Source organism: Macrotis lagotis, chromosome 1, assembly GCF_037893015.1.
Source record: "Macrotis lagotis isolate mMagLag1 chromosome 1, bilby.v1.9.chrom.fasta, whole genome shotgun sequence".
Taxonomy (NCBI): Eukaryota; Metazoa; Chordata; class Mammalia; order Peramelemorphia; family Peramelidae; genus Macrotis; species Macrotis lagotis.
In genome coordinates, this window is record NC_133658.1 from 416,529,674 (window position 1) to 416,542,092 (window position 12,419).

Here is a 12,419-nt window from a genome sequence, read left to right on the forward strand (position 1 = left end):
ACATCATGCCAAGCAAGATGGCGTCAGAAGGGCAAGAAACCTTTAGAATCAGGGAATCTTACATTTGGAAGGAACTTCAGAGGGTCCTATACCTGAGCATAAATTCCCTCTATGTCACAGCTCTATTACTCCTTTTAGTCCATTGTAATACACATCTATTAAACATCTATTATGTTCCAGATACTGTGCTAAGTTCTGGGTATACAATTATTAAAAAGATAATTTCTTGCTTCAAGAAATTTATAATCTAATAGGGGGAGGGGAATAGCACACAAAAGAAGGTAGGAAGAGGAAGGGACACCTAGGGTACCTAGCAGAAGTGTTTTGTTCCATGATGTTGAAACTAGGCCAGCAACAGATCTGAGAATCCAGTATCTGTTCTTTTTAAAGGAATGCATTGGGAGGAAGCTGGTTCTATACCCACTAATTTTCTAATTAGAGGAGAGTGAGGTGTATCAATCAGAGCTTGAATCAATAGCATGGTGGAAAGTTTAGGAGGGATGAACTTATCCTGAAGGAGCACCTCGTTCTGTGGAGTTGAAACCAGGCAAATGAAAAGCAGAGTATAAGGTAGAATACCTCACGGTTGCCTCAAATACTTACTGATAAATAAATAGCAAGATAATATTCAAATTACCAGAAGTATAGTGGCAAAGTATTGGACTTGGAATCAAAAGATTTGGGTCCATAACTTGGCTCTGATAGTTGCTGGCTATGTTACTATGGGTAAAGTCACTATACTTCTATGAGACTTAGTTTTCTAATACATAAAATAGGCATAATATAATACTTGTTCTCTTGCCTTGTGGGGTTATTGTTGAGAAAAATGTTTTGTAAACCCTAAAAGTCTATGTACACACACACACACACACACACACACACACACACACGTGAATTGTTCTGGCAATGAATCTAGTCCAGACCTTCTTTGAATTGAACGTAACAAGTGAGTTTATTGTCAGGGTCCATAACCACTGTCACGAGTGGCATTGCCATGACTTTGATATATTCTATGTAGTAGTGGCTGGAAAAAATTGTAACTAATATAGATAAAAACCATCTCTTAGGTCTTCAATGTCTCTTAGATTTCATGTGAATGGCACAGAACAACTGTGCCAAAGCCTTCTTCATGATCTTAACTGTGTGTGAAAGAAAAATTTCATCAGAATCCAGATACTGATGGACCCCAAACAATAAGCATGTCATAGCCTTTTCATTATCTAACTCTTTTTTGTGAATGAAGAATTTCTTCAGAATTCAGATACTAATGGACCTCAAACAGCATTTGAGTCTTAATCCAGCAAGAAATTGCCCTTAGACTCAAGCATGAAAATACAACTATTAATTTAATCAAGACGAATTTTTGACACTATGTTTCTTACAAGTTGACTCTAAAAATGGGGAGAAAGAGATTTGATTTCCAAATGTAAAAGGGCTGGGGAACAAGGTGGGGATTAGCATGTACTTGGCAAAACTCCACCAGGCAGGATTCTCCACCCACACTGGCTTTTATCAGGTTCTGAATTATTTCAAGATTTTAGTTATGAAAGGCTATTCTCTTTCCACTTCTTTTCAAATTCCTATCCCCTCCCACTTTATGTTAGGACTACTAATAATGAATTGATACTTACTGGAAATCATATATTTTTCCATCTTTAACTTATTTTTAATGCTTAATTTTTTATTTATTTTGTTTGCTATTTACCAGTTATATGCAAAAAATTAAAAATCATTAAAAAATAATTGAGTTCCAAATTTTTTCTCACCATCTCAACCCCTCCCCTTCCTTGAGAAGCTAAGCACTTTGATTGCATTTACACATGTGAGGTAATGTCAAACATATTTCCATATTAGTCATGTTGCACAAGAAATTACAAACAAAATAAAGCAACAAAAGTGAAGTAAGTAAAGAAAAGTATGGTTCTATTTGCATTCAGAGTTCATCAGCTCCACCCTCTGACAGTGGATAGCATTTTTCATCATGAGTCCTTTGGAATTGTCTTAGAGATCACAGAGCTGCTGAGAATAGTCATTCAGACTTATTTCAATAGTCTCCTGGTTTTGCTTACTTCATTTTGCATTAGTTCATGTAAGTATTTCTAGTTCTTTTCTGAAATCATCCTGTTTGTCATTTCTTATAGCATTTCATTAAGTCATTTCATTACTTATTCAACCATTGTCCAATTGAGAAAACATCCCAATTTCCAATTCCTTGACACTACTAAAAAAAGTCATATAAATACATTTGAATAAATATGTTCTTTCCCCCTTTTTTGATGTCTTTGGGATATAGACCTAATGATGGTATTGATAATTCAAGGGTATGCACAATCTGATTGTTTTGATCAGAGTTCCAAATTTCTCTCCAAAATGGCTTAATCAATTTATAACTCCATTAGTGTCCAAATTTTTCCACATTCCACATTCCCTCATTTTCCTTTTTAGTCATATTAGGTTTGAGTATCTCAGAGTTGCTTTAATTTGCATTTCACTAATTAGTAGTGATTTAGAAAATTTTTCATGGGATTATGGTTTTGATTTCTTCTTCTGAAAGCTGCCTGTTCATATCCTTTGATCATTTATCAATTGCAGAATGGCTCTTATTTTTAAAAATATGGTTCAGTTTCCTATATATTTGAGAAATAAGGCCTTCATCAGAGAAACTTTTCACAAAAAAGTTTTTCCCAGTTTCCCATTTTCCTTCTGATTTTGGTTACATTAGCTTTTCTGTGCAAAAACTTTTTAATTTCCTTTAATCAAAACAAACTATTTTATTTCTTATGATCTCTGTTCTCTAGTCATAAAAACTCTCTCCTTACCATAGATCTACAGGTACATTTTTCCATGCTTCCCTATACACTTCTATCTTTTATGAACCTTTTTTGATGACAGTAGCTTATATTTAGACACCACTCATCTATACATCAACTTAATGATTTAAAAAGTACTTCTGTAAATTTTATCACTGATTATTTTGAGAACTGAGAAATAGGATGTTGAATGGGACAACTATAAGACTCAAGTATAGCAAATGATCTCATTTTCAAATGTAAGTAGAGAGTGAAATCTACAAATCATAAACAGGGGGTTGGATAGGTGGTGCAGTGGATAAAGCACCGGCCCTGGAGCCAGGAGTACCTGGGTTCAAATCCGGTCTCAAACATTTAATAATTACCTAGCTGTGTGGCCTTGGGCAAGCCACTTAACCCCGGGTGCCTTGCAAAAAAAAATCATGGAAAGTGATTTCTGGGAAAATTCTAGAATGTATTTTTAAATTAAAAATTTTTATCATCAACTTAACGCATCAATAAATGGGAACACTGGAGTGTATTATTAAGGATATTATTAATAAACATCTAGAGAAGTGATAAACCATACTGCCTGCATCAAAAACAGATCATTCAAGACTAATTCCACCCTCTCCTTTCCCCTAAATCAGGTTAGTAGATTGTTAAGAGGAAGTGTGATATGATGGATAGAGTTGAACTTGGAATCTCACTGAACTGGGTTCAAGTTCCATCTATGACACTATACACATTACATCAAACAGTTAATAACATGTATTAAGCAGGCACTGTGCTGAATACTGCTCACCTGTGTGACCTTAACATGGAGCCTAACCTCTCTGATCCTCAAGATACCCCAAATTAATTAATCACCTATTGGATTCCTTCTGCAATGATGGAGGGAATGTACAATTTAATCCAATGATATAATGACATATAAGACTGAATGATGAGAGGAATGCTGTAGGCAAGGCCAAGTGTTTGGAAGCAGGTTGCATGGGAATTTGAAAGATGCAGTCATGGACAGACAGCAGGGAGTTTTCCTACCTTATCTTAAGAGGGACTACTTAAGCAGTGGACTGGACTTCTGCAGTGACAAGAGATTTTGAATTGAATACTGAGACAGCAGGGGAGTCAGAGATGTGGATTTCAAACAGGCAAATCAATGAAATGGCAGCTGAAGTGGAAGACTACAGATTGGGCAGCCAAACTTGGAACCATTGCAGCACGAGCCTGGTGTACTGTAGCTGACTTTGCTTTCAGTAAACAGAATGGGAGGGTAGGTTACTGATATTCCATTTAGGAGAAAAGTTCTAGATTGTGAAATATGGTTTCACCTTTGCTCCCTTCTGCTCCCTGACCCAGTGGGCTAAAAGTTGATTCAAAATTTTATGTCCTATAAAGTTATTCGTTGAATTTCTGTTTAAATCTTAAATTTCTTTTGCCAGCTAAGTAAGTCTAACCAATCTGTTGATCTGTTGCTTTATTCGTGAATAGGGTAGAATAGTTTTGGTATTGCTGTACAGAGATATAGACACAGATCTCTAAAATTTCCAGGCTTTATCTATCCTATCTGAGGCTGAGTTGAGAGTCAGAGACAGAGATAGAGAAAGAGACAGAAACAAAGATCAAAAGATACAGAGAGATACACAGAGAGAATGTTATTTAGATATATTAAGAGTTTTTTTAAAAAAAAAAACTTCATGATTGAATCTGGGGTTTTCTTTAGCTGGGTTTTCCCTAGCTAAAATACGAACTTTTGGTTTCTTGGTCTTATGGAGCAATAAGATTCCATTACATTCTTAAATCACAATTTGTTTAGCCATTTCCCTATTACTGTGATACTTGTTTCCATTTTTTGGGAACAGTTTGTAAACATATATTGCTTTGCATTTTCAATATATTTTTGTTGTCTGGCACAAGGGTGTTCTTGCTCTGGATACATGGCCTCATGAACTTTGCTTTTTCCTCCTTTTTGTTTGACATTTTCAACAATCTTCAAAGGGAAGAAGAACAAATACTATTTTCTTCATTTTACAGATGATGAATGCTTAAGGAAATAAAGGGATTCATCCATGGTAACACAGCTAATAAGGGAGAGAGCTCAGATTTTAACCCATCTTTTGACCCTAAAACCAGATGACTTTTTTAACACTGCATTTTTCCTGATATGTATTTCTAGATTCCTTGATTTTCCTGACAATATTCTCTATACCTACATATATTCATTCCTTATCCTTCCTATTCATTCTTTCCCATACATTAAAGCCCTATCCAAAATATTCTTTTAAAGAATCCTTCCTTCATCCCCAAAGCAATAATTACTTTTCTTTTCTTTCCCTTAACCCTCAATATTATACAGATCTTTAGATCTCTGTAATGAACTTTTCAAATATTACTATGTGTTGCTGTCACCTGTGTTAAATCACTAGCTTCATGGGAGAAGATCTCATGTTTTAGTTACAGTATACTTCTGTCCCAATTTAAAATTAAAAGAACTTATAGTCTCCATGAGAGAGGTAGATGGTATGATTCAGTTCATTTTATTGATGACAGAAAATGAGGCCCAATCTTAAGTGACTTTCTCAATAAATGTCACAGGTCAAAGTAAGCTTTGTGAATTAGGATCACCAGTCCAGAGTCTTAAACTTTAAGAATATTTTTTCAGTATCCTCCAATTACATGGAAAATTTTCAGAACGATTTTGCTTATTTTATATCTAACAGGGTCATGCTGTATGCTCGGATCTGCCCTTTCTTTTGTAGCATATAGAGTAAATGCAGTTATTCTCAGCCTGCTTCTAGTCCACAGCACAGAAACCCCACCTTTAGGAGAAGCAAATCTATACATGCTCATTGATCATATGTAAAGGCAAAAAATTTCTCTTGAGTGCAGAGGTGTGTGTGTGTGTGTGTGTGTGTGTGTGTGTGTGTGTGTATCCTGAGACAGTTCAACATTCAAGGTGAGAATGAGTCCCTCTAGTGAATCATAAAATCAGAGGTGTAGACTAAGTATGAATAGGGCCCAAGTACTACAATATATTCAATCAAAGATTTTAGACTCATTGTGAACAGTCCTTGATTAGTTTAGAAGTACTTGCAAATTAGATTAAGTTAAATTATACTGCAAAGAAGTGTTCAAAATGGTTCAGATACATCATGTCTTGTGGAATAAAACTAGGTTAGAAGGTAAAGATCTGAACTGAACACCTGGTAGCTTATTATGGAAGGAGTCATTTTGGGAAGAAGAAAACTTCGGACCCTTCCCTGGTCTCAAAGCTTCTTTCCATCACATAAGCCAGAGAAAGTCCTTATGAACCTTAAAGGGATAAGAGAGGTATTGGTCTTTCCATTGGCACCTTTGTCCAACAGAAAACCTGGCCAGGACAGTATTAAAATCAGGAGCTGAAATGATATAGAAAGTATCCCAACATGAATCTCTTGAGGATTTCAGCAAAAGGAGAGGTGCTATTAGTTATTTAACCTATGTCCAAATGAACTCTTCAATTTTATTCTGTATATATTGGTAAGAGTGTCACAGATTTCCTAGGGGAATATCTTACATCAACTATTCTCACCATACATTCTCAGTATTCAATCTTTACTAAAAACAAATTAAGTTTGGCTGGCTAATTGATATTAATTGATCATCATAAGGAGCACACCTCTAAAGACTTGTGAGTCCTAACATTATAAAGACATCCTCTCACTCCTTAGGGTTAACCATGAAAACCACGGGGGACAAGAAGCAACCCTTCTCTGGGTACCTATTTTGCTAGTGCAAATGGAGATCAGGGAAAGTAAATTCCTGCAACATTTATACTATATAGATAACAAAAAAAGTACTGAAGAAATATGGTTTTATATACTCTGAGTTTAAAAAATAACAGTATGTTTTGGTTATAGAACTTTGTTATTTCCCATGATGGTCAATGAGGACTCAGAGTTGAAAGTCTGGGTTCAGTCCTATTTGGAATAATTGGATATCAAATTCCATACCAGTCAAATAAAGTTTTGTCTGAAAAGACCTAAGGTTTTCTGTAGCTCTTAGCGTCTTATGGTCTAAGGTTATTTCCAGTTCTAACAATCCATAGTTCTATTAGTCTGTGGAATTAAAGTAAATTCCAAAAAAATAATTTTCTTAAGAGAAAATGAGATCTCATTGTTCATGATTCTTAGATATAGAGAAGATCTGGTAATTCTAAAGAGCTAGTGCAGAGTTTACCAGTAGTGTTCATTTCCTTTCTTGGTCATACTTATTTGTCTCTTCCAGAATGAACAAAAAGCAAACAAAAAAAACCCTCAGAGAAATCCATACTTTCTGGGTTTTCAACTCCCAGCCTTGAGGGAGAGGGAGAGGGAGAGGGATAAGGAGAGGGAGAGGGAGAGGGAGAGAGACTTTATGAAACTACACTGGAGAGACAAATGAGCAACTCCATAGTGCAACTTTGGGAATTTTAGCTCTGGAAGGGATGCTCACAAAAATAGAATGCTAAAAAAAAAAGTCATTGTTTTAACTGCAAAAAAAAACCCCTAAATATATAGACAGAAAAAAAAATCTTAGGCTCATTTTTAGTGTCGTATCTGATGTATAGCAAAGCATTTTGCAACAATAAAGTACTAGATAAACATGAATGGTTAGTGTTATTATTGGACTGATCTGTCATAGTTCTAATATTCCCCCCATCATGGCTAAGTTAATGGAGAAATTTTAGAAGGAAATTATGCCAAGTCATGAAAACTAAATGGCTTGTTAGACCTGCCTTTTTGAAAATGTTTTATGATGGCCTTTTTAAAAACCTCAGAATTATTTCTCCCTGATCCTGTCTCTCCCCCCACCCCCTTTCCATGAAAAAAATTCTCCCTTGTATTGTCATAGGCTTACCTTTTCCAGGTGTAGATTGATCCACCGGGTGAAGGTTCTCTTCTGAACATTTTCCCTTTCAACTGAAAATTAAGTATAATTGTTAGATGGAAAAAAACATATTTCAAATTTCTACTTCATGTATTAGGTAGAGAGTATAAGTTGAGATGCCAAGCTTAGATAATAAATCTAAAACTATAAAACAGGTCATCTCTAAAACATGAAAGGATTGTGACCTAAATTTGGTCAGCACAGTCAGATGTATGGGGCTCAGGTGGAGTTTTTTCCTATAAAAATTTCACATCTGTAAGCTACTCCTAACAAATTCAAAAAGGACTGTTTAATCCTGTGTCTATAAGAATCACAAAATTTTAGAGCTAGAAAAGACATTTGAGATAATCCATTCCAATATTCATATTGTGAAAAGATAACATTTTAAGAATGAAATTTTACTGACATCTTTTGTTTTTATATTACCTACATTTCCCAATATATTCCTTCTGTAATCCCCTGCCTGAGTCACCACTAATAATGAAGAGGAAAAAAGTTTTATAAAACTGACATATACCCCAAAAGGTTAACATTTTGTGTCCATGATTCTCCCTCGCTGAAAAGAGAACTTTTCATATCTCTTCTTTGAAGTAAAACTTACAATGAGGAATAGGGTTTCATCATTATAATTCTGCAGCATTCCATTTTGATTACTTTGTTGTTAACGTTTTTTCATTTTTTGTAATTACTGAGTATATTATTTTTCTTGGTTTTTATACTTCACCTTACCTAAGTTCAACATGAGTCTTTTCATGTTTCTTTGTAATAATAATATTCATTATTTCTTGGTTTTTATACTTCACCTTATCTAAGTTCAACATGAATCTTTTTATGTTTCTTTGTAATAATAATATTGTTTCTTTTGCCATACCAATGTTTCACCAAATTCATATATCACAATAAATATATGTCAATCAATCTGAATCTACTTTGTCTCCACAAAATAGTTTTTGGCCTCTATAAAAAGTGAAACTATAAGTAATTTGATGTAGATGGAGATTGCCTTTATTTAGTCATTACTCTGAATCAAAGAATATAGACATTTTCATCACTCTGCATAATTTCAAATTGTTTTTCTGGATGGTTATACCAATTCAGAACTTAACAATTCATTAATTCATTAACTTGCTCATCTATCCACAACAATATTCACTTTATGTTGAGAATGGTAAATTTATTGAGTATGATAACACCTTAAGGTTGCTTTGGTTTCAATTTCCCTTATTATTAGTGAATCGGAGCATCCTTTCATATGGTTGTCAAAAGTCTGAAATTCTTTTTTGAGAAGTTTATATCCTTTGATAACTTATCTATTGGGAAATGGTTTTTGAGTCTGTGTGCACACACATGTATCTATCAACTGTTTAGATATCTAGAAAACCAAACCCTTTCCTCCCCCTGTATGTGTATCTTCTAATTGTTTAGATATCTTGGATATTTATAAATAGAAATTTGGCACATCTTCTTATTTGACAATTATCTTATCTTGATGATTTAATTTTTTTTAATGCAAAAGCTTTTCAATTGAGTTTAGACAAAATTAACTAACACATCTTTTGTAGTCTCCTAAGAGTTCATCCCTTAAACAGAGCTGTGAAAAGCATATGGTCTGTCTTCCTTCTATATTTTAAAAATTATAATCTTTAATCTTCAGGTAATAGACCAAGGTTATATGTAACTCATTAGTAATTGAGGTAGGGCTAATGACAAAACCTTAGTGTTCAAATGTTCCTTCAAGGTCATCCCATTCAATTTCTAATATATTAATAATATTCAAGATAGTAATCACTATAATATTTCTTTGGAAAATTAGAGTTCTAACTTGGGCTGTCAGCAATATGTTTTCTCTTAATAAAGCTAGGCATTTTACAAGTACCACCCATGCCTTTTTAAATAAACAAAATACCTTGGTAATAGCATATTGAAATCACTAGTTTTTCTTCCTACATTTTGGGACAAAGATTCCAGTAGTTTGGGGAAATAAGGTAAAGGATAAGTTTTTAAAATATTTTTCTTTTACTTTTTTATCTCAAGAAAGTAAAAGATAAGAATTAATGATGGAATAAAGATCTTTATGAGGGAAAGAAACAAGTATTTATTTAGCACCTACTGTTTTCCAGTCACTGTTAAACATTTTACAAATATATCAAGAAGGTGCTATTTTTATTTCCACTTTACAATTGAGGAAACTAAGACAGATGAGGTTAGTCAGTATTTGAAGGTAAATTTGAACGCAGATTTTCCTACCTCCTAGATCTATATCTACTATACCACCTAGCAGGTGGCTAGACATGGCATTTTCCTTACATTTCCCCTTTCTATTCCTGCTCTCCCACTTCACTGTTCAACTTATCACTTAGGTCTTCTGATAGCTTCTGTTCTCATTCATCTCCCTTTTCTTTCAACTCATAATACTGAATTAAAGCAATAAAGTCATAGTGGAATTTGTAGCAGTAATGGGGCAAAGAGGGGAAGGAAGAAAAGGAATGAACTAAAAACAGACAAAGAATAAGAACTTTTGATGTCACTGATCCTGATTAATTACCCTATTAAAAGGAATTTAGGCAGAATCTCAGCCAGAAAAATCCTTGGAAGCAACAAGGCTTAAATTGGCCTCTGCAATTTTCAGCCACATTCAACTCAAACAAAATCCTTCTCTTTTGCCACCCCACTTCATTCTCATTGGACTATTGTTGATCCAAATTAAACTTCCAGAGACCATGATAGCAAACTACTAAAGCAATCAGTCCTGTGCTCCTTGTGACTATACTTCAGCCCTCTGAAGAACAGATTTGTTCAGTCAATTCCTAGGATAGTCTTTCAAATACTTGAAGAGAGGTATCATATCTTCATTAACTTAAAATCCCCAGTTCTTTTAATCAATCCTCATAAAGCAAGGATTAGTGGCTTGTGATCATTCTCACTGTCTTTCTCTCAACATTCACCAGCTTATCAATGTGCTTTATAAAATGTGGTGCTCAGAACTGAATGAATTATTTGAGATGTTGTTTTGCCAGATTTGTCACTTCCTAGGTCTTGGACATCATGCCTCTCTTTTTAAATCAGACTAAGATCTCATTAGCTTTCCTGGCTGCTATACCCTGCTGAGGACTCATAATTGAGCACACAGTCTATTAAAACACCTTGACCTTTTCCAAACAGCTGTCTAGCCAGACTTTTCCCACATTGTATTTGTAATTGTGTTCATATAGTCCCTCAGTTTATCTTGGCAGGTAGACTCACAAGTATTTTATACCATCTGCAGTTATTTTAAATGGAATTTCTCTTTCTACTTATTCCTTCTGAGTTTTGTTGGTATGGAAATGCTGATATCCTGCAACTCTGTTAATTGTTTCAACTAGTCCTTTAATGCTTTTTCTAGGATACTTTATACTGTCATGTCATCTGAAAAGAGCGATAGTTTTGTTTCCTCATTGCCCATTTTCATTCCTACAATTTCTTTTTCTTATTTTATTGCAATAGCAAACATTTCCAAAACAATAGTGAATAATAGTAGTGAAAATGGACATTCTTGCTCCTGATCTTGGGAAGGTTTCAAGTTTATTCCCATTACATCTAATGCTTACTATTGATTTTAGAAATTACTTAAAATTTCAAGAAAGGCTTCATTGATTCCTATGCTTTCTAGTGTTTTTTTTTCAATAGGAATGTGTCTTGTATTCCCATATTGCATTGTAAAGTTGATTTTTTTGAACTCAAATATTAAACTTGAAATGTGTCTATTAAATTTAATCACATGTGACTTGGTTCAATTCTATAGCCTGTCAGGATTTTTATGAACCTTGACTCATTCCACCAGCATGATATTCAGCTTCCAAAAGAACTAGCTTAAAATGTAATTGGGAAATATTTAACAAAATAAATTGAAATCCTGTAGAACATAGATAATGTTAATATGTGGTTTTCTAAATGAGACTAATTCTTTCTGAATGAAAATTAACTGTCTAAAATCTACATGAAAAATCTCACCCCCCAAAAACAAAACAGTTTGAGCACAAGTTCAAATAGAATTCCTGCATAAGATGAAGGAAGAGTTTTAAAAAGTCTTATTTTTTTTTGAATAAGTGAAAGGTGATCACTAGAGAAAAAAATGGAAAGCAAAATACAACTGTAAAAGAATCATACATTGAATTAACAGCTTAGCAGAAGAGGCACAAAAATCTTATAGAAAGAAAAAACTCTGAAAAATCAGACTGGACTAAAGTGAGCCTAATGACCCCATTGAGACAAGTGGTTTTTTAAGTCAAAAGGACTAAAAAGAAAAAAGAAAAAAATTCAGACTACAAAAGAGTTCACCATCATATTTCAACAAATACTTTTAAAAATTGCCCAAATCTCTTTAAAATCAAAAAAAAGTAGAAGTGGAAAGAATCCATTGCCACTTTCTTAAAAAACAAAAACAAAAACACAAAACCTCTCAAGAAAATCAGTCAAAATGCAGTGTTTCTAAAACAAAGCAAAATACTACAAACATCCAGAAATAATGAATTCAAGTGCCACTACATAGGATTCAGCATTTACTACTATAAAGGGGTATAGATTTGGAATGTGATATTTCAAAAGGAAAAAGATACACATTTACAACCCAGAGTAACTTTTTAAATTTTATTTTTCCAATTATATGTTATGAAAGTTTTTCAACATTCATCCACTCGAAGATTTATGAATTACATTATTTTCTTCCACCCTTCTTTTCAT

At 33.8% G+C, this 12,419-nt stretch overlaps 1 protein-coding gene across 7 annotated transcripts in view; it reads right to left on the reverse strand.

Annotated features, from left to right (window-relative positions):
• CLMN (calmin) overlaps positions 1 to 12,419 on the reverse strand; it is a 151,427-nt gene that overhangs the window by 52,249 nt on the left and 86,759 nt on the right. For all 7 annotated transcript variants that reach the window (XM_074213010.1, XM_074213013.1, XM_074213009.1 and 4 more), the window contains one exon: positions 7,671 to 7,732. In XM_074213010.1, the coding sequence (XP_074069111.1) occupies positions 7,671 to 7,732 (62 nt within the window). The remainder of the gene's footprint in view (positions 1 to 7,670; positions 7,733 to 12,419) is intronic.